The 24,446-nt window shown below is 58.2% G+C and overlaps 1 protein-coding gene across 2 annotated transcripts; it reads left to right on the top strand.

The window, feature by feature from the left end:
* The first annotated feature begins 7,061 nt into the window (after nt 1-7,061).
* Nucleotides 7,062-24,156, top strand: ACE (angiotensin I converting enzyme). Of its 2 annotated transcripts, none has more exons than XM_072885882.1 (25): nt 7,062-7,271; nt 10,762-10,929; nt 12,335-12,422; nt 12,668-12,811; nt 13,064-13,255; nt 13,414-13,511; nt 14,023-14,195; nt 14,489-14,712; nt 16,092-16,236; nt 16,547-16,645; nt 16,879-17,001; nt 17,481-17,692; nt 18,226-18,362; nt 18,669-18,827; nt 19,238-19,325; nt 19,528-19,671; nt 19,902-20,093; nt 20,439-20,536; nt 20,830-21,002; nt 21,471-21,694; nt 21,936-22,080; nt 22,285-22,383; nt 22,800-22,922; nt 23,491-23,678; nt 23,969-24,156. In XM_072885882.1, exons 1-25 carry the CDS (start codon nt 7,062-7,064, stop codon nt 24,154-24,156), a joined length of 3,834 nt encoding a protein of 1,277 aa, XP_072741983.1. The 2 variants fall into 2 exon arrangements, with proteins under 2 accessions (XP_072741983.1, XP_072741982.1); XM_072885881.1 differs by having other exon boundaries at nt 23,960-24,156.
* The last annotated feature ends 290 nt before the right edge of the window (nt 24,157-24,446 follow it).

Here is a 24,446-nt window from a genome sequence, read left to right as displayed (position 1 = left end):
GGGCAGCGTCCCCGGGGGATGCAGCGCTGCGCACTGGCGCACCGGGGTGTGTCTGTGTGTCGGTGTGCCGGTGTGTCTGCCTCTGCGTGTGTCTGTGTGTCTCTGTGTGTGTCACACGGTGCCACTAGGTGTCACCCGGAGCCCGCGGTGCGCAGCGCCCTGGGGAGGGACCGACCGGCCGGGAGGATTCGGAGCATCCTGGGCCCTGGATCACCCGTGGGACCCAGAGTCACCAGGTACGGACCAGGTGAGATCGGCAGCATCCTTGGGTCTGGATCCGCAAAGGGACCCGGAGCACCCTCCGAGCCAGATCACCCCTGGCAGCCAGCGCATCCTCGCACCTGGAGCAGCTGGTGGGGTCTGGAGCACCCTTGGCCCTGGACCACCCATGGGAGCCGGAGCACCCCGGGACCTGGAGTGGCTGGTGGGATCCGGTGCTCCCCTGGTGCAGAAGATCAGGTGTAACCACCTCTGCCTGGGCGCAGGGTTGTTCCCCCGGCCCTTCCCCTTGGGCACACGGGGCTGCTCTCACCTGCTCAGACCCTCCTGAGCAAAGGCACCCCAAAGACCCTCCTGAGGTTCCCCCCCAACATCCCCATCACCTTCTCCCCCCCACCGGGGATTTGTGCCATGGGGCACAAACCCCAGCAGCTGGACAAACCCCCCCCACCACCACAGCGTGATTCAGCAGAACCAAGTCCCCGTGGCCTGGTGGAGACCTGTCACACCAAGAGCAAAGTCCGAGCCCCGCTGCAGCCCAGGGCAGAGTCCCAGGGCCACTGCCCCGAGCCTTCGCCCACAGGGACCAGCCCCACTGCAGCAGGAGGCTGCGTACGGCACTGCCATAGGAGCCGCTGCCACCTCCTAGCCTGCAGTCAGGCTTTATCACCGTGGCAGTTGTTGGGCAATGGTTTACCAGAGTTAATCAGCTAAGCCATAAAAGCCACCATAAACTGCAAACCTTGAGCCATTGGGCTATGCCCTGGCTGGAAAGGGCCAGGCGGGTGTCTGGACAGAGCGGAGGGAGGATTTCCCCCACCACGGTCCAGCTGAGACCCTCGGAAAAGCCTCAGAGGGGATGAGATTTGGGGGTTCATCCTTTAGGATACTTGGCAAGACAAAAAGCTTTGCCCTCTGCTGAGAACAGCACTGTTGTAACACAGTACGAAACAGCTTTATGAACGTTTATAACTGCACCCAGCCAAACCATCTCACTCTCAGCAGCCAAAAAGAGAAAGCAGCCCTCAACCCTACGTGATGAAATGGACACGGTTGCTTGTCCCATCCACACAGGGACAAACCCAAGGGTGGCACATGGCAGTGTTTGCTGAGGGGTCCCTGCGCCCGCTGCCACGTGCAAGGGGAGCTAGTGGCAGCAGATCCAGGGACAAACGAGCCCCTTCCACGCTGGCCAGCACCTTCCTCTTACTGGGGAACAGCGAGCCATTTGTAACCAGCTCTTTAATTAAAGACACTGCCAGAGGCATAATGGCTTTATTAAATCTGCCTGAGCTTTCCCCGAGCTGGCAATAATGAAATCCTCCCCGTGCTGCCGGGGCAGTGACGTGCCGGTCAGGTAGCAGGGCCAGTGCTGGCTGTCGTGGCATGGACCCGCGGGGCTCAGGGATGTTCGGGGCTGCTCGGGGATGCTTGCGGCTACTCAGGGATGCTCAGGGCTGCCACAGCTTCCTGCGGATCAGTGAGTTGAAGCGGCTCAGCGGATGCTGCTCCAGCTCCCCGGCTATCAGCCAAGCCCAGCACCCGTTCCGGGTTTGTCCTGGGCTGCCAAGCACCCGCGGATCAAGAGGAGCATCATCAACTGATAATTCACGGTAAAACCAGCATTTCCTGCCCTTCCCTCTGGCTTCCCCTCCCTCTGCCAGAGATTATCAAATTACCATTTTGCTGATCTAACCTCTTTTGGTTTGGGTGGTTTTTTTTCCTTCCTAAATCAAGTTTTTATCGCTAAGAAATGCTAATTTGCAAGATGCCTCTCCGGAGGATTGCAATTCAAGAGCCCAGCTGCCTTGGAGGAGCTGAGCTGCTGCCTGAAACAACCCCAGCTGCTGCGGTTCCCCACAAAACCCCAAACCTGGGGCAAAATTAACTTTTTTTCACTAAATATGAGATAAAAATGGAAGGCTTCATGGCTGCCAAGGGAGAGGCTGCAGGGTGGCTCAGGATTAAGCACAAATTGTCCCACTGGGTCATGTCGGGGGGGTTGGTCCCCAGTTCCCTGGGGTCCTGTGAAGGCTGAAAAATGGGTCATTCCCATCTGGGACGAAGCTCCCGCAGGAACCCGGCTCCTTCCTGGGCCCGGGATTGGAGCAGCCAGGCTGGAAAAGACCCTGGTTCTCCTCCTGGCAGCAATTAAGCTGCCCTGTCCTCCTCCTCGCTGGGAGCACAAGTTTGCTGAGCTGGGCAGGTGATACGATCAGTGCAGCCACTGCAAACACTTAATCTCTTTCAGAAGAGGCTGAAGGTGCGTTTATGGCGATTTTTTTAATAGCAGCTTGGATAAACAGCCACGATAACCCACACCAGGCTCACAGCGGATGATTAATGCTCCCGGAGCAGTCACGCTCCCTCGCCTCAGGGCTGGGATTGTTTTCCATTATTAAAGGAGGGGAAAAAAGGGGAAATAATGGACTTTGCAATGTTTTATTGGGCTGATGGGTGCAGAGGGAACACGTTGGCCTCTTCGCTCACCCCGTATCGGTGCCCAGCTCTGGCTGGTGAGGAAGGGGGGATGGAGGGATGAAGGATGAGGAATGAAGGATGAAGGGTGAGAGATGAAGGAGGGATGAAGGATGAAGGACAAAGGATGAGGGATGAAGGAGGAGGGATGATTTCTGGCCAGGCTTTTACTTCTTGCCCCATGATGCTCCTGGCCACGTGCCTGGCACTGGGCACATCTCCTGCACTGTGGCCAGGGGCTCCCCAGGGGCTGACTATCGGGGTTTTGCATTTATTTCTGACCCTCGCAAGGCATGGGCATCATTTAGGGGCCCTGAGCCAACGCCTGCCTTCGGCACGCTGCATTTTCAGGGCCTTGCAATGTCACAGCGCATCCTCGGGCTGCTGGTGCTGGTCCCAGCCTGGGGGATGGAGCCTAGGAGATCCTACGGTGGAAACCACATCTCCATCCCCTTCCCATCTGCCTCTGGCCCCACCGAGCCACCCAGCACGGAGGCTGGGGGAAACAGACGGTCCCGCTCGGGCTGCCCCATGCAGCCAGCCTAGCTCACGTGTGTCCCCCACGCCTGCACCAGGACCAGCCTCCCCGAGGCCATAAAGCGTTGTGCTAGGGCAGGCGCATGCTGGGGAGCATTTTTGTGGGCTGGGGTGGAAATCATGCTGATAAGGAGCGTTTCTGCTGCGTTCAGCCTCCAGCAAGAGCTGAGTGTGCACTTCTGGTGATAAAGCAGCAATTGCTGCTCCAGGGCCTGGGGTGAGCTCCCTGTGGCCCATTGCACCCTGTCCCCATGCAGAGGGGACACGCCAGGCTTTAAATACCTCTTTTGTCCAGGGAAAAGCTGGAAACAGCCCCATGGTGTTGCCAAAAACCCTCAGCAGAGATATTTTACAGTCAGACAGCAGGACCCGGGTGCAAGGACTCCTGAGTCCCTCTTGCCATCCCAGTCCCCAAGCCCAGGTGACATCGAGGGGCTGCACTGGCCACAGCACTTACTCTAATGGTTCATAATTATTTTAGCAATCACAGGTCTGAAATAAATGGAAAAAAATCCAGTTGCTTGGGGTGGTTTTTTTTTTTTTTTTTTTTTTGGAAAGGATCGGAAAAAATACTGTTTGTTTAGATGAAAAATTTGGACTGGAGAGGTGTTTTTTCCCCCTCTCCCTCACAGCAGAATCACCGCATCTGGGAAAGCAGCTTAGCAAATTATATGCTATCATAATTGATTGAATTCATCAGTAAATAAAGCAGGAGCCTTTAAACTCGGGGTCCGGAGAGGGAGGAAAAAAATTCTCCATGCAGTGATTTGTACCAACCGGTGCAGGAGCCGTCATGCCCATGAAGCCACAGCCATCAGGAAAAGTAACACACAAGGCTGCACAGCTGATAAAAAGAGCTCTTTTTTGAGGTTTAAATCAGGAGGGAATCCTTTCTTCCCCCTCCAGAAGCCCCTTGGCTGCTCAAACAGAGAGGTGGATCAGACAGGAGTTTTGAATCAGCCTTGAACACCTTGAGAAATGGGATGGGGAAGCCAAAAATGTGGTTTGTAATAAAAGAAGGGAAAAAAATGGGCTTGAGCATCCTCAGCCAGAGGCTGTAGGGCTGGGCTATACCCACAAAAATCACCAAATCTCCCCAGCCAGCACCAGGGCCATCCCCAAATACCTGCACAACCTTCGCACAACCACCCCGCTTGCCCTCTCCCATCACACCGCTATCATGGCTGATACCTTACAGCTCCCCTAAGAAATAGTTGCTGTCAAACTCCTTATTTCCTTATTTTGGGGACTCTGGGGCTGGGGGCTGCACCAGAGGGTGCCCCTGCCAGCACTGCACACAGAGATTTTGTCTGGTAAGCCAAGGAGCTGATCCAAAAATTCTGAGAGCAAGTCATACTCCTTCGCAAGTAAGGCACGGCCATGGTTGCACCCCCCAACGCACTGCAGTGACGGTCCGGCCGTCACACACGTGTCCGCGCACACGCGCTCCAGGGAGGGGGAGGACAACGTCTCCATGCAGCTCATGATGGCGATGCAAGCCGATGGGAAGCATCCTCCTGGTCAAGGGCAGCTGCCGGGGACACCACATCTCGCCCAGCGTCCCCCAAGCCCCTGTCCCCGCGAGTAGTTCAGCATCCGTCTCCGTGGCAACACATTTTTTACATCCTTCAATACCTCCTGTCCCTCTGGTCTGTGGTGCCGGGAGCTCTGGGTACCCTGCACGCTGGGAGAAGATGGGCATCCATCACCCACCCTGGCACCCCTGAGAGGGGCGGGGAGAGCGGGGACCGGTCCCCCTGCTCTGCAGGGTGTTCCATGGGTGTCTCTGAGCCCATCCTTGGTGTGTGCTGGGGCACAGCATGGATTTGGGGCAGCACAGAGGCACCAATGGGCATCTTCAAGCTTGCAGGCATCTCACCTGCCTTCCTGGGCCAACAGCCACTTCACCTGCCAGCACTCTCCCGCATGTAGGATGTTTTTCTGCCTGATCCCAGCTGGAGCTTCATAGGACGGGATGCCACAGAGCTGTGGGCGTCCTTGGAGATGCAGCCATCAAGAGGACCTCTTGCCCAACACAAAGTCCCGCAGCAGCAGCATCAACCCCTCTTGCACCAGCCTTGGAAGATGCTCATGTGCAAAATAATGGAGAGCTGCCCTTCCCCTGTGGGGTCACCCATCAGAAACACCAACCCTGGAAGAGGCCTCCCTCGCTGGGCTTTCCAGATACCAGCACCACGCTGAGATTGCAGAGCCCATTTTGTCTGCGCTGCTCACCCAAGACCCCCACCGGTGCCAGAGGCTACGCTGCAACGCCCCGGAGCCGGGAAAACCCCTCCCCAGCGCAGCTGGGAACAGAGGCTGGCGGGGCGCAGGAAATCTCCATTCATCGGCGCTTGGTCACCAGCCAAATTGGAGCCAAACCAACCATTTTTTCCAACTTCCCACTAAACTGGAGTTTCCAGAGACCTGTGGCCAGTGGGGAAAGGGGTCGGCAAGGGGGGCTGCAGGCGGATGCTGGCTTCGCCCCCGGCTCCATGATGTCCAGGCTCGCAGGCAGTGCCGGTGCTGTTGCACACCCATTCGGGTTCGGGGCTGGGGAGATGAAGGTTGTTTGTGTGCCGTCAGCCGGTGCAGGTGGTGGGTGGTAGGGCAGTGTGGGATGCTGTGATTTTTGGAGGGAGGTTTAATAGACATCAGAAGGTTGCAGGCTCCTAAATGCCTTTCTTTTTTATTTTGGAAATGGCCCTGCAAACCCTGTAGGTTCCCCAGCCCTGGCAGGAGGACTTGTCCCTTCTAGGGACCATGCTGTCCCCATGGGGTCACCTCATCGGCTCATGCTGAGGGGCTGTGGCGGTGCCCAGCTGCTCTGCAGCACCCAGTGGGGCCAACAAGTCAAGGGGTTTCCCTCTGTTCCCCCTAAAAAAGCTGTCCCCTCCGTGGCAGGTGTACACTGTGTCCCCATGGGGTGGTGGCCCCAGTGAGGGGCGATGGGCTTAACCGACCCAGGGCCTAAGCTCAGCCCGGGCACAGCTCCCAGGGCTGGGGCCAGGCCGGGGGGGAATGGGATTTAGTTAATTAAAAATAAAAAAAAAAAAAGAAAGGAACTATCAAGACCACCATCACGGGTCTGGTTTTCATTTTGAAGGAACTTTTTATTACTCATTTGTCATCAGCCTAATTCCTCCAAGTCCAAAACACTTGGTGTGATGTGATGGGATTTCCTTCTCAGCCAGCAGAAATACGCTGTTTCTCCGAAAAGTGAGGTTATGCCAGGAGGGGCGTCCCTGTGGCAGGAGGCAGTGGGAGATGGACCTTGGCTGTCCCCAGGTGAGTCCTTTCCCCCACGCTCGCCCTCGTGGCCCGCGGCGGGTGCCAGGGCGCTGCCGAGGGGTCTTCACCGCGTGGTGCCGGCGTGGGGAGGGGATGTCCTGCCAAGCGCCATGGCCCGGTTGAGCTGGATCCCCCTGCGCCGAGCCGGGAGGGACCGGGACCCTGCAGGGATGGAGCTGCCTCCCACCCACCCCGTCCACCCCAGCCTTTCTCCTCCTCTTTTTTCCACCTTTCCCTTGATTCTCCTCCATCTCCTTCCCTCTCTGCTGTCCCAGCCCCTTCCCCTTCCCTCCCGGCACAGCCGGCCGCCAAAGGGACTTTGCACCCCGAGGCAGCGCTCGCTCCCCGCTCCTTCCCGCAAGCCCGGGAGCCGCCGAAGGGAGAGCAAAATGCTCCAGTCTTATCTGCGAGGGGAGGCAGGCTCTGTGGGCAGGGTTTGCGCGAAGGCTGCTGGCTTATAAGCAGCCGGCAGCGGAGGCAAAGCTATCTCGCAAGGCACCGAACGGGGCCCCCCCCCGCGCACCGCTCCCGCCGCGATGCCCCCGGCGCTGGGGCTGCTGCTGTGGCTGAGCCTGGCGGGTGCCCTTCGGCCTGGCCTCCAGCCCCCCCAGCATGACCCCACCGAGAAAGGGGCCGCCCTCTTTGCCAGGGACTACAACAGCACGGCCGAGATCGTCCTCTTCGAGAGCACCTCGGCCAGCTGGGATTACTACACCAACCTGACGGCCGAAAACGCTGCTCTGCAGGTGGGTGACGGGACGGGGGCGATGCCACCGCGGGGGTGTCCCCAGCGCCGGGGACTGGGAGGGCTGGGGCATGGTGGTGACGCTTGGCGTGGTCCCCTTCCTGCCCGCGGACTCCTGTCTCGGCACCCCGGGATGGCAAACCAGGGCTGGGACTTGTAGTCTGGGAAGCGCAGGATTTTGCCCCAAATTGGCCCTCGGAGAGGCTCTGTCCCAGAGCGACAGCCCCGGTCCCAGACCAGAGTCCGGGTTATTTTTAGAGGTGGTTCCCTCCTCCCAGCACCTTCCACTTTCCTTCCCCCCCTTCCCTGACCGGGGTCAGGTGTCAAGTGTCCCTGTCCCTGTCCCCGCCCAGTGCCACCACTTCCCGGCGCTGTGCCCTGCCGGAGCCCCACCGCGTCCCGACGCTGGGGGCTTTTGGTCTGGGGCACACACCGGGAGCCCAAAACAACGGGGTGGCATCAGGACCGAGGCTGCCACCCCCAGTCCCTCTGTCCCCAGCCTACGGGGACGAAGCTGGCTTCGGGGAAGCCCTCCAGGCTATGGGGAATTCGCCATCAGCCCAGCTACGTGCGGGCAGAGCCCCAGCTGGGAGCGATGCTGTGTGCATCCCACGGGCGTGTGCATGTTTGGCCGGGGGTTTGCTTGTGTTTAGGCTGGATTTAGCGGGGCAGGGAGTTCGAGCAGCCCAGGGGCTGCTCTCGGTTGGGTGAGCTGCAGCATGGCCCCTGCCCAGCACGGGCCGGGGAGTCGCGGTGCCTGGGCAGGCTGCAGCCGCTCCCCCAGCTCTTGCTGTGCCCAGGGAGCTGCTGGCTGCCCCGGCATGGGGGCATGGCCACGGCGCTGCATGCAGCTCGGAGATATACCTGCTGTCCCATATAGCTGGTGGCACACGGGAGTTGGTGCAGTTTTTATGTGCGTTCAGGGACCCCAGCATCACCCCTGCACCCCAAGGGCTGCCATACAGCCCCGATCCCACGGTGATGGGGGGCACAGCACGCCCTGCGGCAGGAAGGAAACGCGTCTTCCTGCGCGGGGGGAAGATTGCCACCAGGTCCGGCCGCTGCCAACTTGGCAGGACACCGGAGAGCGCCCAAGTGACCCTTCAGCCTTTTTTCGGCAAGCTGACGCAATGTCGGGGCAGGCACCCAGCGTCTGCTGCAGATGTTGCGGTGCGGCCGGGGACCCTGGGGCAGAGTGAGAGCATGCCGGCCGCGCCGAGTCCAAGGTTAGGGCCAGGAAAGCACCTTGCATGGACTTTTCCCAAGGGGCATTTCCAGGCCAGCTCTCACACTTCCCTGTGTTAAATGCCTGAGGACCACGACCAGGTGCTCCCTGCCACGTCAAGGCTCCCAAGCCAGCCCAGGAAGAGGAGAGGATCCAGCCCCTAAGATCAGCCCAGCAATGGGGCAGCAGGGAGGTGTGCGGTGGGATGGGGAGGCACTGACTACTAAAGGGTTAACAGCTGGCCAGCACGGCCCAAGAGGCTGAATTTGGGGGATGTGGGGAACCATTGGGCCAGGCAAACCCCACACACATCTATAACACCTGAGACAGGCCACCACAGTGTGGACTCCTCCAGGACCTGCCACAAAGCGTGGCTCCAGGACAAAGTGACACAGAAGGGCAGGAGGCGGAAGGCAGGGCAGCAGCCCCCGGCCACGCAGGGATGGACAGAGGGATGCTGGAACGACAGACAGGGAGCTCGGCCGCAGGAGAGGGAGATGTACCATCTCCTGCAAGCTGGGGCTCTGGGCGAGAGGCTGGTGATGGTGTTTGGGGGCTGCTCATGGATGCGAGACTTCTCTGGGTGCCTGGGGCAGAGCAGGCTCAGCGCCCTGGGCCGCATCCTGTGCTGCTGAATCTTCACTGTGCAACCAGGAGCAGGGAGGGACTGGGGTGGGGGGCTTTGGTGGGAGACTTGGGGGCTGTGGGCATCTAGGGGCCTCTGAGTCCCCCAAAGAGGCACCCCCACAGACAGAACTCCCAGCTGCGGGGGTGAAGGGCCAGGGCTGGTGGGCACAGTCACGGCAAGGGGGTCTCGGGCAGTGCCGTCAGCCTTGGCTCGCTCCGCCGGAGCTGTCAGGAGAGTTTAGGGTACGATTTGCCTGACCAAACACAGGCGCCTGTTCAAGGAGAAGATGAAACACAGCTGGACTCTGCTTCCTACAGCTCCCCCGGCTCCGCAGCGGGGTCTGGGAAGGGGTAAAGATATCCCCTGTTTAGTGGGGTGATGCAAGAGCATCTTGCTCCGGTGCAGGGTGTCCGTGGAGCTGGCACATCCCGGCATGTTGGGGGATCAGGGCCGGTTGGTACCCAGAGTGATGCTGTGGGTGCTGGGATGGCCGAGGGAGGAGGTGGATGCCTGGCGGTGGGCAGCCAGGAGCACCCGGCACTTTCAGCATCCCCACCCCCATGTCAGGCTCCATCCCCGGGCAGCCTCCAGCCCTGCCGCATCGTAACTCCCTTCCCTCCCTGCTGCCAGCCGAGGGAATGTGAAGATTAAAACAAAACAAACCAGGCTTGTTGGAGCCAGGCTAAAATTGCCACAAATAACAGCTAATGAGCTCCATAAATCACACCGGGATAGCGCATGGACAGCGAACAGGCGCTCTGCACCTTCTCACTCCATCCCGCGCATCGCCTGGGCCAGGACACTCTCGAAAGATCAGTGTTTCCCAAAAATACAGCTGACGCTGGCCAGGCTGGGATGCGACCTCCTGCAATACAACCCGTCCCAAAATCGTGGCCATCGGCCATGGCTCCAGCTGCCTAAATAACTCCCCGCGGTGCAGACAGCTCCCTACCATCCCACGGCCCTGGGAAGGGAGGTTGGGGCTGGCAGGAGATGGGCGACAGTGAGAGACCCAAAACCGGGGTCTTGGTGCAAACTGGTGTCCCTCCACGAGGTGAAACCCAGATATGGCACTTAGAGCGCACAGGCTGCAGATAGCCAAAGGAGAAATGTATAGATCTAGCAAGGAGGTATAGGAAGGAGAAAAGTGAATGTGGCGCCTTTGTAGTTTTTCTTTGGGCTTCTGCAAAGGTGAGAAACAGCAGGAATAGGAATAAAATGAAGCCAGCCCTCAGAGCTCCTTCTGAAACTGGAGTCTGGCAGCTGCCAGAGCCAGCCCAGGAGCACCCGGACACCCTGCCTGCATGGGGCGAACACCCCTGTCCCAGCACCCCCACCCCATCTGGGCCATGACACCCCAGAGCCGCCTCCAAAACATCCTCAAAGGCCACCTTGGCGGGTGCTCGCCAGGAGCACCGTAGGCGAGCGGGGGCTGCAGACATTGCCACGTCGGCTGGAAGCTGATGTCTCTATCTATGAATGTCATGGACTGGGGACAGCCCTGCCTGCCACCTCGTGTCCCATCCCCTCTGGCTCCCACAAACCCTCGTGACTCCGAACCCAGCCCCCAAACCGTCGCCTGGGTGGTGGCAGTCCCAGCGCTGGTCCTGAGTCCCCATGTCCCCTCTTGACATGCAGGTCAAGGCATCGCTGGAGGAGCAAAACTTCACAGAGCTGTGGGGGAAGAAAGCCAAGGACCTCTATGGCAGCATCTGGAGCAACTTCAGTGACCCACAGCTGAGGAAAATCATCAGCTCCATCCAGACGCTGGGACCCTCCAACCTGCCCCTGCAGAAGAGAGAGCAGGTAGGCGAGCTGCCAGCGAAGCCCTGGGCATTGCTGGGGTGCTGCAAAACCCCTTAAAGGGATTTTTACCAAGCCTCCAGACTCTGTTGCTGGCCTGTTGCCCCTCCATTGCATTTTGGAGGGTCTCCCTGGCCTCTGCACAGGGAAGACAGTGATGGAGGGGGGAGATGGCGCTATCTCCGGGGGATGTGGAGTGCCTGCTGGCCCCATTATCCAGCCTTAACCTCATCTCGGAGCTATCCCAGTGGGAACCGGAGATTTCCTGCTTACACAGGGCAGCCTTGGGCGTCACCTGGAGACCAGCCAGGCTGTGCCCATGGCTGGGGGCCAGCTGGCTCGACCCCCCGCCCCTGGTGCTCCTCAGGGATGCAGCCCACTGAAAAGGAGGGCTGCTGCAGCCACCCAGCTCCTGAGCCCTCCCTGCAAGCCCAGAAATGCTGTGCCTTGGTGACACAGCTCCGCACTAGGGACATCAGGACATCCTGAGCCTTCCCCAGCACGGTCCTGAGCTTTCAGAGTCATTTACCTAAATGTGACGTGATTTCGATTTCCATGCATGAAAATATTGCCCAGGCTGAGGCTGGCAGCCACTTGCCTCTGCACGAGCGCAGGGGACGCTGGCACTGCCATCCCCTCCAGCCTGGCCCGTGGCTCCCTGACAGCCCTCCTCACCAAAACCCCTCTTGGCTGGCAAGCCCAGTGATACAATCCCTTCCGGAGAAGCGTCGGCCTCGGTTCCTTCCAGGAAACCCATCCCTGCCCTGTCCCAGATACCAGACAGCATCACATCTCCTCCTGGCATATCGGCCACATTTCTCCTGTCCCCAGGGCAGTTCCATCCCGCAGCTGCCACTGTCCCCCGTCTCCGTCCCCTCCGCCCAGCCAGAGCAGAGGGATGGGAGCCGAGAGAGGGACAGAGCAGAGGAATTTCCTTCCCTGGGAATGGGCTCCCCAGGCAGGTTCCAGGAAACCTCCTGTTGCTATTGTTTGCTGTTGTTGAAGTTCACAGAAATAAATCCCCCTCCTCCTCCTGCTTTTCTTATTTTTTTTTTACCCACTTAGATAAACAGGCCGTGCCACAGCCCCGCTGACAAAGAAAGAGCTTTATAAATAGCCCCGCTCCGGGACACCGCGAGCGCTCGCGCCGCGTTCAAGGGGGGTTTGGCGAGCAGCTGTGCACGCTTTGTCTGTCCCAAGGAGCCTCCCTGCTCCCACCATGCAAAGGGTGTAAAACTCTGGGTGATAACATGCTTATCTCACCAAAAACACGCTGTGTAAACACACCGATCCTCCTCCACATCCCTCCGGACAGGCACACACACTCCGGAGCCGGGAAGTCTGTAGAGCCCTCCTGAAGGGCCATTCCCGTCCCCTTCCAGCCCCAACATCTTTTCCTTCCCCGCAGTACAACACCATCCTGAGCGACATGGACAAAATCTACTCCACTGCCAAGGTGTGCCTGGCCAACGGTACCTGCTGGGAGCTGGAGCCAGGTACGGTCCTTGTCCCTCTGCCCCTGCAGGGTGCTGAGCACCCCATGGCCATGAGTTTGTCCTGGTCCCCACATCCCCAGCGGGCTGGGGTTGGCAGGTCCCACCCATGTTCATCAGGGTTGTCCCGGGGCGAGGATGGGTATTTGGGTCTGGCACGATGGTGGTGGCACCTCTGCAAAGCTACTGTGAGATGCGACCCCCTCTCCTGCCCCTCTCTCATGTCCTACTTGTCCGCTCTGTCCCAGACATCTCAGACATCATGGCCACCTCCCGCAGCTACAAGAAGCTTCTCTACGCCTGGGAGGGGTGGCACAATGCTGCGGGCAACCCACTGCGCACCAAGTATGAGGAGTTTGTGAAGCTGAGCAACGAGGCCTATCAGATGGACGGTATAAGCAGGATGGGGGAATGCAGGGGGTGGTCAGGGATCAGGGGTGGGAACTGGGGCCGGGGCAATGGGATGTCCTGCTGCTCTTCCCATCCCCCATGCAGCCAGGCATCCAACTTCCATTTCCCCAGTGCCAGCGCTTTGGGGAAGGGGCAAAAATCCTACTGCTGTTCCCTGATCCCAGCTCTTGGGGCTGGGTGGGGGGACAGCCCCTGGCGGCCAGAGCCAGAGGTCATCACTGCCTCCCTGACAGGATTCGAGGACACGGGCAGCTACTGGCGCTCCTGGTACGACTCAGCCTCCTTCGAGTATGACTTGGAGCATCTCTACAACCAGCTGGAGCCGCTCTACCTCAACCTGCACGCCTTCGTCCGGAGGAAGCTGTATGACCGCTATGGCCCCAGATACATCAACCTGAAGGGTCCCATCCCTGCTCACCTCCTGGGTAAGAGGAGGGACCCCCCCAGCGTGTGCCCAGGGGTGCTGGTGTGGCCAGAGGGGCACATGCAGGGCCACAGTGGGACAGGGAAGTCCCAGTTATCACTGTGTTTCTCTTCCTCCTGACCTACCACCAGCTCTGCTCCAGCTGTTTTCTCTTCTCAGGCAACATGTGGGCTCAGCAGTGGAACAACATCTATGACCTGATGGTCCCCTACCCTGAGAAGCCCAACCTCGATGTCACGAGCACCATGGTGCAGCAGGTGATGGGCTGAGGGACTCACTGGTGGCACTAGAGGGACAAAAATGGGGGGTGTTGACCAGGGCTTGCCCATAACGTTGACCCCATGGGAGTGGTTTCTCATACCTGCATAGGGGCCAGCAGAAAAGCCATGTCCAGTAGGGGAAGGGACAAAGCAATTACCGCACTCCCTGTCTGGCAATGACCAAAGAGGCAGTGGGTGGGCAAAGAGGAAGGACAGTGCGGTGGGACTGGTTCCAGTCCCTGGGCTGGGGGCTGCGTCCACACCACCACACAGCTGTGAGTGCTTCTGGGGCATCGGCCATGCTCCCTTCTCCTGTCCATGCTGGGCACCAGCACTATTGCTTGGTGCTTCTTAGGGACAGGGCTCCCCATCAGGGTGAGGGGGGCAGGACCCCGGTCCCTTGGAGGAACCCACCTCATCCCCATGGTGCTGGGAGAGCATCAGAGGCAATGCCCGGAGCATGGGCAGCCCCTTCCTCAGCCGTAACCCACTGCCTGCTGCCCACCAGGGCTGGAATGCCACCCACATGTTCCGGGTCTCAGAGGCATTCTTCACCTCTCTGGGGCTGCTGGAGATGCCCCCCGAATTTTGGGCGAAGTCCATGCTGGAGAAGCCAACGGATGGGCGGGAGGTGGTGTGTCACGCCTCAGCCTGGGACTTCTACAACCGCAAGGACTTCAGGTGTGTGGGGGCATACAGGGGCCCAGGGCTACAGGGTAAGATCCTCCTCCATCCCCCTTGGTGGTCACCATTTTGGGTGCCCGCAGCCTGGCTGTGCAGCCCAATCTGTCACCTTCTGGGGTAAGGTCTTGGGGTACCACGCTGCCCAGCCTTCCCCTCCACTGGGTCTTTCCCCCACCCCGTGGGGTGCTGCCACCCTCTCAGGGACTGTGGAGAGTCCTTCCCATCAAGGGCGTGCACAGGCAGCCGGGGTCCCTTGCTCAGCTCACGCAATGCTCTGTTTCACCCGGCAGGATCAAGCAGTGCACGACGGTGACCATGGAGCAGCTGTTCACGGTGCACCACGAGATGGGCCATGTCCAGTACTACCTGCAGTACAAGGACCAGCCCGTCTCCTTCCGCAGAGGGGCCAACCCTGGCTTCCATGAGGCCATCGGCGATGTCATGTCCCTGTCTGTCTCCACCCCCAGCCACCTCAAGAAAATCGGTCTCCTCAGCAGTGCCACCGAGGACGCAGGTATGGCAGCCACCCTGGGGAGCTGGGTGGCCTGGAGGGCTCAGGCACTGCCTGTGGCACCAGAAAGGGTTTGGGACATGCCACACCGGGCTGCAGCCTGGCAACGCAACCCAGAGCAGGCAAGACAAGACCCATGGCTGATGTGGGCTTTTCACCCACGCTTGGTTCCAGTTACAACCCCTTGTCTCCATGGGTCCATGTAAGACCCTTCATGGCTCCATCCTCTTCACTCCCAAGGGCAGGAGGGATGCTTTCCAGAGCTTGTCTCTTCCCTTTCCTTCTCCGTCAGAGCCCCAAACCTGAAAGCACCATCTTTGTGCTTGATTGGTTTTGACCTTTCCAGCGTTCCGCCTTCCTTCGCCAGGAAACATCCACCCCAGGAGCTCCCAGTGTAGCTCTGTGGAGGTGGCACTGAGCACTTACGTGCACAGTCACGAGGACAGTCAGCGGGTGACGTTTCTGCCTGCCAGCTGGCGCAGTGGAGGAGGACTTGTCGCCGCAGGGCACTGCCCGGCTTGGCAAGAGTCTCTCCCCCCGCCCAACGTCTCTCAGCCGACACGTCAAAGCAGACGGCGGCAGAGGAAACCAAGTGTTCACAGATTCCTGCCGCAGGCAGCTGCTTTGCAGGAGAGGGACAGTTCTGGGATCCTCCTGCCTTGTCATTAAATATGTTTCATGATGGGGAAGCCATCGCAGCAGCCAAGAGTGTTAGGCCAATGTTGCATAAACACCATGGAGCAGATGGTCCCTGCCTCAAGGCATCACTGCCCGACTAACCAGCCCTTGGCAGCCATGCCACCATAAGCGATGGCAGCCAATAGCCCCTCAGGGCAGTGCTGCCAACCCCTCCCTGACCCCACAGCTTCAGCTGGGTCTCCAGCAGGTCCTTCTCCAACCTTCCTTCCCTGGGTTTCCTCGAGGCAATGGAGAAAGCAGATGTCACCATCCCCTGTGCTCCCCATGATGTGGTGGTGACTGTCCTCGAGCTGACTCCGGTTCTGGGTCTAAACCATGAGAGCCTTTGCAGTGGTGTGACAACCCTGCAGATCAAAACCCCCTCACCCTGAGGCCCCAGGGTGAACATGTGAAGAGGGAACGGTTAGAGCTACATGCACCAAAGACCTTCTCACTCTGAGGCTGAAGGCAAGGGGACACCGTGCTTGTCGCTCCTGTTGTCCTCACTCAGTGAAAAGGCATATGTTGCCCCAAGTAGGAGCTGTATCTAAAGAAATCTCCTGTGTCCTACACAGCCTTCTCTAGGGAGCTGTCCCCACTCCTTATCCAGATCTGCTCACCCTCTTGCCCACAAAAAGTCTAGTGGCCATAGTGCTGTCCAGCTAGACTCCTTCCCAACCTGGTTCAGGCTCTGTTTCATGCAGAGAGCAGCATCAACTATCTGCTGAAGATGGCCTTGGAGAAGATCGCCTTCCTGCCCTTTGGCTACCTCATCGACCAGTGGCGCTGGAACGTGTTCAACGGCCGCACACCCCCGAGCCGTTACAACTACGACTGGTGGTATCTGAGGTAGAGGACAGTCACCAGGGGTGGATCGGGGTGTGGAAGCTGGGGGTGTGCAAGGAAGACAGCAAAGAAAAAAGGAAGGAAAAAAGGAAAAAGTAGCCATGGAGATGGCTAGAGAATGATGGATAGATGGGTGGGTGGGTGGGATGGATGGGTAGATGAGTGGGTGGGTAGATGGGTGGATGGATGGAAGGATATACATGGAAGCGCACTCTAATTGTGTAGATTTCTTAAGCCTTCCCTTTCCATTCCCTGCCTTGGTTCATCTGCCTCCCTCTTTCCAGCTCAGGCTCTTATTCTCTATTGTCTGCAGAACCAAATACCAGGGTATCTGTGCTCCGCTTTTGAGGAATGAAAGCAACTTCGACCCTGGAGCAAAGTACCACATCCCTGGGAACACCCCTTACATCAGGTAGAGGAGGTGCTGGTGAGGGGATGGAGGCTTGGGGAGCAGCGGGAGCGGGGGCTCAGCTCTGTGGGCAGGGACTGGGATGCATTGCTCCTGCTCAAGACACAGAGACTATCCAACGCTTGGGAGCACAAACGGTGGGGAGCTGCCATGTGGCTGGGTGCCTTTCCCTGCACCCTAGGACTTGTCTGCTTCCCTTTGTCCCCACTACTCACCTTCATCGGCTTCCTTGGCAGGTACTTTGTGAGCTTCATCCTCCAGTTCCAGTTTCACAAGGCACTGTGCCAGGCGGCCAACCACAGTGGTCCCCTGCACACCTGTGACATCTACATGTCCAAAGAAGCTGGAGCCAAACTCAGGTGGGGACAGAGGAGGGTCGGCACAATCACCATGGGCAATGTGTGCGTGGAAGCTGATGGTGTGCAAAGGAAGGAAAGAAGAAAGGAAGGAAGGAAAAGTGGCTGTGGAGATGGCTGGAGAAATAGCTTTGTAGATGGAGGGATGGATGGATAGAAATACATGGAAGCACTGGGGTGGGGTGAGTGGTCCTCACCAGAGTACTGCTGTTGTCCCTGTCATGAGCTCCCACCAGATGAGAGGTCACTAAAGCACATTTGGTTCCTATTGACTCCCTGGGTGTTAACAACTGCATGAGTATGTGATGGGGGGTCCTCATGCCCATATGCAGGACAGATGGGGGCTTTGGAGGCAGTTCCCAGGTTCATGTCCCACTCAGGAATAGCATCTTCAACCCTTGCGATGCTGAGATACCATCACCGCTTTTCTCCCATCCATCCCCTGTCCTTATGCTGGCTCTTGCTGTCCTACTTCCCTGTAGGGAAGTGTTGAAAGCTGGGTCTTCCAAGTCATGGCAGGAAATCCTGTTCAACCTCACTGGCACGGATAAGATGGACGCTGGGGCCCTCCTGGAGTACTTCAGCCCTGTCACCAAGTGGCTTCAGGAGCAGAACAACAAGACCAATGAGGTGCTGGGCTGGCCTGAGTTTAACTGGCGTCCCCCTGTCCCTGAAGGCTACCCCGAAGGCATTGGTAAGGCTGCAGCTCCATCCTGGCTCTGGGGAGAGGCAGGAAGATGTCTCCCAAGGGACACCACTAACCCCCAGGCAGGACAGTGCTCAGGGAGGTCTCTGCTGTGGGTGGGAGAGGTCTCTATGCCAGAAAAGAGAAATAACCATCTCCACGTGGAGTCCCACAGGGTGTTGCTTCCCAGGAAGCAGGTGCCATTAGCGAACCTCTTGACATACCGTTGTCTGAAGCTGTGGCCCTGCTGCTGTAGTAACACCATCAGTCATGGTGTGACAGGTCATCTGTTTTCAGCTGCATCCTTTCTGCCCAAGTGGGAGGGTCTAGGGCATGCAGCGTGTCCTGTTATCCTGTCCCCTGTCCAACGGAACACCCCCAGCAGGACTCCTCTGCCCCCATTTCTTGCCTCCCCAGTGGTGGCATCCTTCAATGGACCTGCAATTCTGTGAAAAGCTCAACCAGGGCTTCTCCATGGGGTGGTGCAAAGAGAAGGACTCCCCTGACTCCCCTTTTCTTCCCCCATTTATCTCCTCCTCTAGACAAAATAGCAGACGAAGCACAAGCTAAAGTGTTCTTGTCTGAGTACAACAGCACGGCTGAGGCAGTGTGGAACGCCTACACTGAGGCATCCTGGGCCTACAACACCAACATCACCGACCACAACAAGGAGATCATGGTATGGGAATGACCCTGGGGCTGTGTGGGGAGAGACAACAGCCAAGGCAGGCAGCTGGTACCCAAGGCATGTTTCTGATGAGCTCTGAAAACCAGGGCAGCCTCTGCCCCTAGCCAAGGGGTAATGTTCTCACCCAGGAGGTGCCTTTTCCATGAAAGCCCTCATCATGCCACGAGGTACTCACAAGGGCAGTCATGGGGAGGTTGGCAGTCATGGCATGCCAGGTGGTGTTTCTAGTGATGGCTTCTTATTGTCTCAGAGATCTCCTCAAAGTAACTCCTCTTCTGTCCCCTCCTGCCCTTGCAGCTGGAGAAGAACTTGGCCATGTCCAAGCACACCCTTGAGTATGGCATGAGGGCCAGGCAGTTCGACCCCTCCGACTTCCAGGACCAAAGTGTCACGCGCATCCTCAAGAAGCTGAGTGTCATTGAGAGGGCAGCCCTGCCTGAGAATGAGCTGAAGGAGGTGAGCTGCGAGGGGACAGAGCAAGACAGGGTGTCCCTTCCCACTGCCTTGTGTGGAGACACAGGCTTCTCCAAACTTTTAGGAAATGCCCCTGGGTAGCCACCCCTTGCCCTTGAACAGGGTAATGGTTTGGTACCTTTGACACAAAGCCGTGATCCCTCTCTCCAGAATTTCCCACCCAAAGGCTGCCTATCCCAGGCTGCAGTGGGGCCTGTCTGCTTGGGTGGCAATGGCACATTGTTTGCTGGCCCTAGTCCGTCCTGTATTGACTCCACTTCACCTTCCTTTGGGGTCACACTTGGCCTTGGAAGGGACCAGAGGAAAACACCTGGGGACATCTCAATGGGCTGTGACATTCTCCAAGAGCAGAACAAGAATAACCAGCTCACATGATCTGATTTTCTTTGCAGTACAACACCCTCCTCTCAGATATGGAGACCACATACAGCGTAGCCAAGGTCTGCAGAGAGAACAAAACCTGTCATCCCCTGGATCCTGGTAAGATCTGGAAGGGTGTCCAGTGAGTCACCTGCAACAGGCCCAGAAAGGAGGGATTTTTAATAGGGACATGGAGAAAGGTCATGAAGGGGCCTTCCCACCTTCTCTATGATGGCCCCTGAGCAGCACGTTTGGTCTAGCATCATTGCATCAGTCCAGCCCATCCAACAGCATCACTTTGGCTTCATTGCTCTCTCTTCAGACCTCACAGACATCATGGCCACCTCACGGAACTATGATGAGCTCCTCTTTGCCTGGAAGGGCTGGCGGGATGCTTCTGGGAAGAAGATGAGGACCACCTACAAGCGATACGTGGAACTGAGCAACAAGGCAGCCGTGCTCAATGGTCAGTGTCCTGCTCCCTTAGAGACCCACCACGGTCTTAGCATCCTGTAAGCAGAGGATTGGGCTGATTGTCCAACTTGGGGCCAAAATCTTGAGGGTGTGGAGGTCCCACCAACTCCCATGAGATCCACTGTCTCATAGATATGGAGGGACCTGGGGTGTCTGAGCAGCAAGACAGACTCTTGCCCAAGAAGGACAGTGTCTAACAGCTTCTACTCTTTCCCACCACAGGCTACACGGACAACGGGGCCTTCTGGAGATCCCTGTATGAGACACCCACCTTCGAGGAAGATCTGGAGAGGTTGTACCTGAAGCTGCAGCCCCTGTACCTCAACCTGCATGCCTACGTACGCCGAGCCCTATACAAAAAGTATGGTGCAGAGCACATAAACCTGAAGGGTCCCATCCCTGCTCACCTGCTAGGTAAGGGCTTTGCTAGGCCCTTGAGCAGAACCGTGTCTCCCACCAGGCATAGTTTGCTCCAAGTCATGCCAAGAGTTGAGGCTGGTCTCTGTTCAGTCTGGCCGAAGGGCCAAGGCCCCATGAGATGGGTCTGCAGAAGCCGGTCTGCCCCAGGGAAGGCCAACACGCTCAGCATGACTTGACCTCTCCTGCATGGACGGGCTCCTGCTTGCATCACCCTTGTGCAGGCAGGGCAGGGACCAGGCAGGGTGATCCACTCTGTGCAGGAGTTGGGAGTAACTGGTTGCCTTTCGTCTTCTCTCCTTGTCTCCCTCCTGCCATGCATTGTCCTCCTGTGCTTCCCAGGCAACATGTGGGCCCAGTCATGGTCCAACATTTTCGACCTGGTGATACCTTTTCCGGATGCAACCAAGGTAGATGCCACCCCAGCCATGAAAAAACAGGTCAGTGCTTTTCCAGGCTGCTCTGGGGAAGCCCCTTGGGACCCAGCACCCTTTGGCTGTTGCCACCACCCATGGTGCCAAATGCTCTGGTGCTGCCAAAAACCTTCACGGCTCATCCATATTCTCTCTCCACCTGGATATGCCAAGGGCTGGATCCAGCTCTAGCTTCCCCCAAAAGACCTCCCCTGCCCAGAGGAACAAGGCTGTCCCTGGCCCCCATCCTTCCCAGCCCCCAGCACCCCTAGCATTCCCCGTTGCCCCTCACCAGGTCCTCTGTCTTGCTCCCTCCCCAGGGCTGGACACCCAAGAAGATGTTTGAAGAGTCGGACCGTTTCTTTACCTCTCTGGGCCTCATCCCCATGCCGCAGGAGTTCTGGGACAAGTCCATGATTGAGAAGCCGGCAGACGGGCGGGAGGTGGTGTGTCATGCCTCAGCCTGGGACTTCTACAACCGCAAGGACTTCAGGTGCCCGTGGGGAGCAAGTGGTGGCCTCAGTTGATGTGATGCTGGGGCAGATAGCAATGACTTGGTAGAATAAGGGCACATGGCCTGATGCCACTGCAGTGTCTGTTGTCCTGTGGCTGTGGCAGCCCCACTCTGGCATTGCCACTGGTACCTAAGATGCGGGCATTGCTGGCAGGAGCCCCCATGGTGGGTGGAGGGCAATCAATGCCTTCCCTGCCCTGCCATGGGAAATGGAAAAGCCCATGAACAAGGACAGGGAATGGGTAGGGGCAGCAGGAGATGCAGGAGAAAAGAGAGAGACCAACCAAATGGAGTAGGACCAACCCGGCCTGGCATCAGATGTGGGGTGGGGGCACATGGAAAGGGAAACCAAAGGGAAAAATAGCTCAAGGGGGTGTGATCGTTCCTGGAGATTTTCACCCCAGCACTGCCCTACTTTCTCCCCCCATCCCACATGTCCTGGTCCAGGATCAAGCAGTGCACTGTGGTGAACATGGACGACCTAATCACCGTGCACCATGAGATGGGCCACGTCCAGTACTTCCTGCAGTACATGGACCAGCCCATCTCATTCCGCGATGGGGCCAATCCTGGCTTCCACGAGGCTGTCGGGGATGTCATGGCCTTGTCCGTCTCCACCCCCAAACACCTGCACAGCATCAATCTGCTGGACCAAGTCACAGACAACAAAGGTGAGCTGGCAGGGGAGCACCGCACAGCAAAGATGGGGGGGCTGCTGGGGACAGCTGGAAATGCAGAGGGTCAGGATGGGCTAGGCAGGGTGGAAGGGGGTCAGGGACATGCACGGCAGCTTGGCATGCATGGAGGAGACAGGACCTGGTGGGGACACCCGACTCTTGGGCAGAATGACCCATTTGGGGTGGAGAGGTGAGTAACAGTACTGCCTTGCTCACACCTTCACACCCCGCGCAGAAAGTGACATTAACTACCTGATGAGCATCGCCCTGGACAAAATCGCCTTCCTGCCCTTCGGATACCTCATGGACCAGTGGCGCTGGAAGGTGTTTGATGGGCGGATCAAGAAGGATGAGTACAACCAGCAGTGGTGGAATCTCAGGTGTGCTTGAATTCAGACCCCTCTGGTGCGAGGGCCTTGGCCATCATCCCGCTGGGTGTTTTCTCCCTGTGGTCCAGTTGGCTGCAATGGGACATGATGGGATACATAACCCCCTCACCCTGTCCTCACATCCTCCTGCATCCCCTCCCAGCTTACCCCACCTTCTCCTCCCCATGCTGGGCTAACTCTCCCTCTCCTGCCCAGGATGAAGTACCAGGGCCTGTGCCCACCAGCGCCAAGGTCTGAAGATGACTTTGACCCTGGGGCAAAGTTTCACATCCCCGCCAACGTCCCCTACATCAGGTGAGTAAGCAGAGCTGGGGCAGGAGGGACACCACTTGGACACAGAAGCAGGCTCTCCAGTTCAGATGCCAGCAATGGCACCTTGTTTCATGTCTGGTGGGATACTTGGTGGTACCATCCTGAGGGTGCTGGGCAGCTCCAGGGACCCTGACAGACCCTCAGAGAGGGAGGCTGGATTTGGAGGAATTTCTCCCTATCCGAGGAAGATGGGCTTAACCACCCAGGCAGCCATAAAACACGTGTTAAAGGAGAAATGCATCAGCAGATCGGACGGAGTTGATGCAGGTGGAGCTACAAAGCCAGTGATGCTACTCCAGACTGGGAGGGTGCAACCAGGGGATGAGGGGGACCACATCCTCCCTTGCAGCCAGTAATGGGGTCCCTTCCCGTGTCCTCACCTCTCTCCACCCCCCCAGGTACTTTGTCAGCTTCGTGATCCAGTTCCAGTTCCACCAGGCGCTCTGTGCGGCAGCCAACCACACGGGTCCCCTGCACACGTGTGACATCTACCAGTCTAAGGAGGCTGGGAGGATCTTGGGGTAGGTGTGTGGGCAGGGCAGCGCCAAGACATTTATGTCTCCAAATACCTTAAAGCCAGCCCAGCAAGACAGGAGGCAACGCAACCCCTGGTCATCCATCCCCTCCCTGCCCCAGCATGGGATGCTCTGGTCCCCGGCCCCCCCCCGCCCCCGGGCAGGGGCACCTTGGGCTGGGTGCTGGGGCTGTGATTGCAAAAGCAGCCACTAGATGGTAGCTGGGACCCTGGCAGGTGGAAGGCTCCCTCCCTCCTCCTCCTCCGCAGCCCCCTGTTCCTTAGGGAAAACAACCCCCTTGCTTCAAGAAAAGCACCTGCAAAATTAACGCTTTCACCCAGGAACTGCTCTGCATCAGGCTGGGTTCACTGGAGGGCTTTAATCCATGTAAACCCCCCTTTCCCCCACACAAAACCTCCTCCCCTGCGCTCTGGGCTGGCAGCTCTGGGGTGCTGGGACCACAGACTGTACCCAGGGTTGCTGATACCAAGAGCCCCAAGCCCTGGGGAAAAGGGAAGGGCTGGTGGCCAAGAGGGCGATGGGGAACCACTGGAGCTGATTTCTCCTGCCACAGGGAGGCCCTGAAACTGGGTTTCAGCAAGCCGTGGCCTGAAGCCATGAAGGTCATCACGGGGCAGCCCAACATGTCAGCTGATGCCCTGATGAGCTACTTTGAGCCACTCATGACATGGTTGGTGAAGGAGAACAAGAAGAACGGGGAGGTCCTGGGCTGGCCCGAGTACAGCTGGACTCCTTACACAGGTATGCAGGGCTCAGCCAAGCACAGCAGGTCCATGATGGGGCAGAGCTCAGCCCTCACCAGGACCAGGATCGGGCACGTGGGAGGCATGGAGCTGTCTTGATGCCCCTTGGCCACCCCAAAAACCACAGGGTGTTTGGATGCTTCTCCTTGATTTCCCATAGAGCTGAGTCTAAAGGGGACAGAGCATGCAAGAGACCAGCAAAGGGAGAGCTGGTGACCCAACACACCCCAGCCTAGAGCCACTGGTACCAACCATGTCCTTTATTTCTCCATTTTCCAGCCACTCCAGTCCAAGCCAGCTCTGACCAAACCGATTTCCTGGGCATGTCCCTGGCCAGCAATCAAGCCACAGCGGGCAGCTGGGTTCTGCTTGCCCTGGCACTCATCTTCCTGATCACCACCATCCTCTTGGGCGTCAAGTTCTTCTCAGCCAGGAGAAAGGCCTTCAAATCCAGCTCAGAAATGGAACTGAAATAAGGCAGCCATCAGTGGGGGAGCATGGACAAGGTGCAAGCATGGACATTTCAGCAGGCTGGCAGTGATGCTTTGCCAATGAAGCCATGGGTTTCCACAGCCCAGGACTCCTCTCTCCAATCAGGTCAGACTTTTTCCACTATGCAAGAGCCAAAGCAGAAAAGAGCTATTTATTTGTCAACGTCTGCATCGGGGAAGAGAAATGCAGGCACCGGCGGATATAGAGCCATCACGGGCTGCCCCTGCACCCAGGGCTGGGAGCTGGTCCAGCCTGGGCACCCACCAGCCATCTC

Source organism: Ciconia boyciana, chromosome 22, assembly GCF_034638445.1.
Source record: "Ciconia boyciana chromosome 22, ASM3463844v1, whole genome shotgun sequence".
In the NCBI taxonomy this organism is placed as follows: domain Eukaryota; kingdom Metazoa; phylum Chordata; class Aves; order Ciconiiformes; family Ciconiidae; genus Ciconia; species Ciconia boyciana.
Note: the sequence above shows the minus strand (reverse complement) of the source record. Positions and strands in the feature narration are given on the sequence as shown.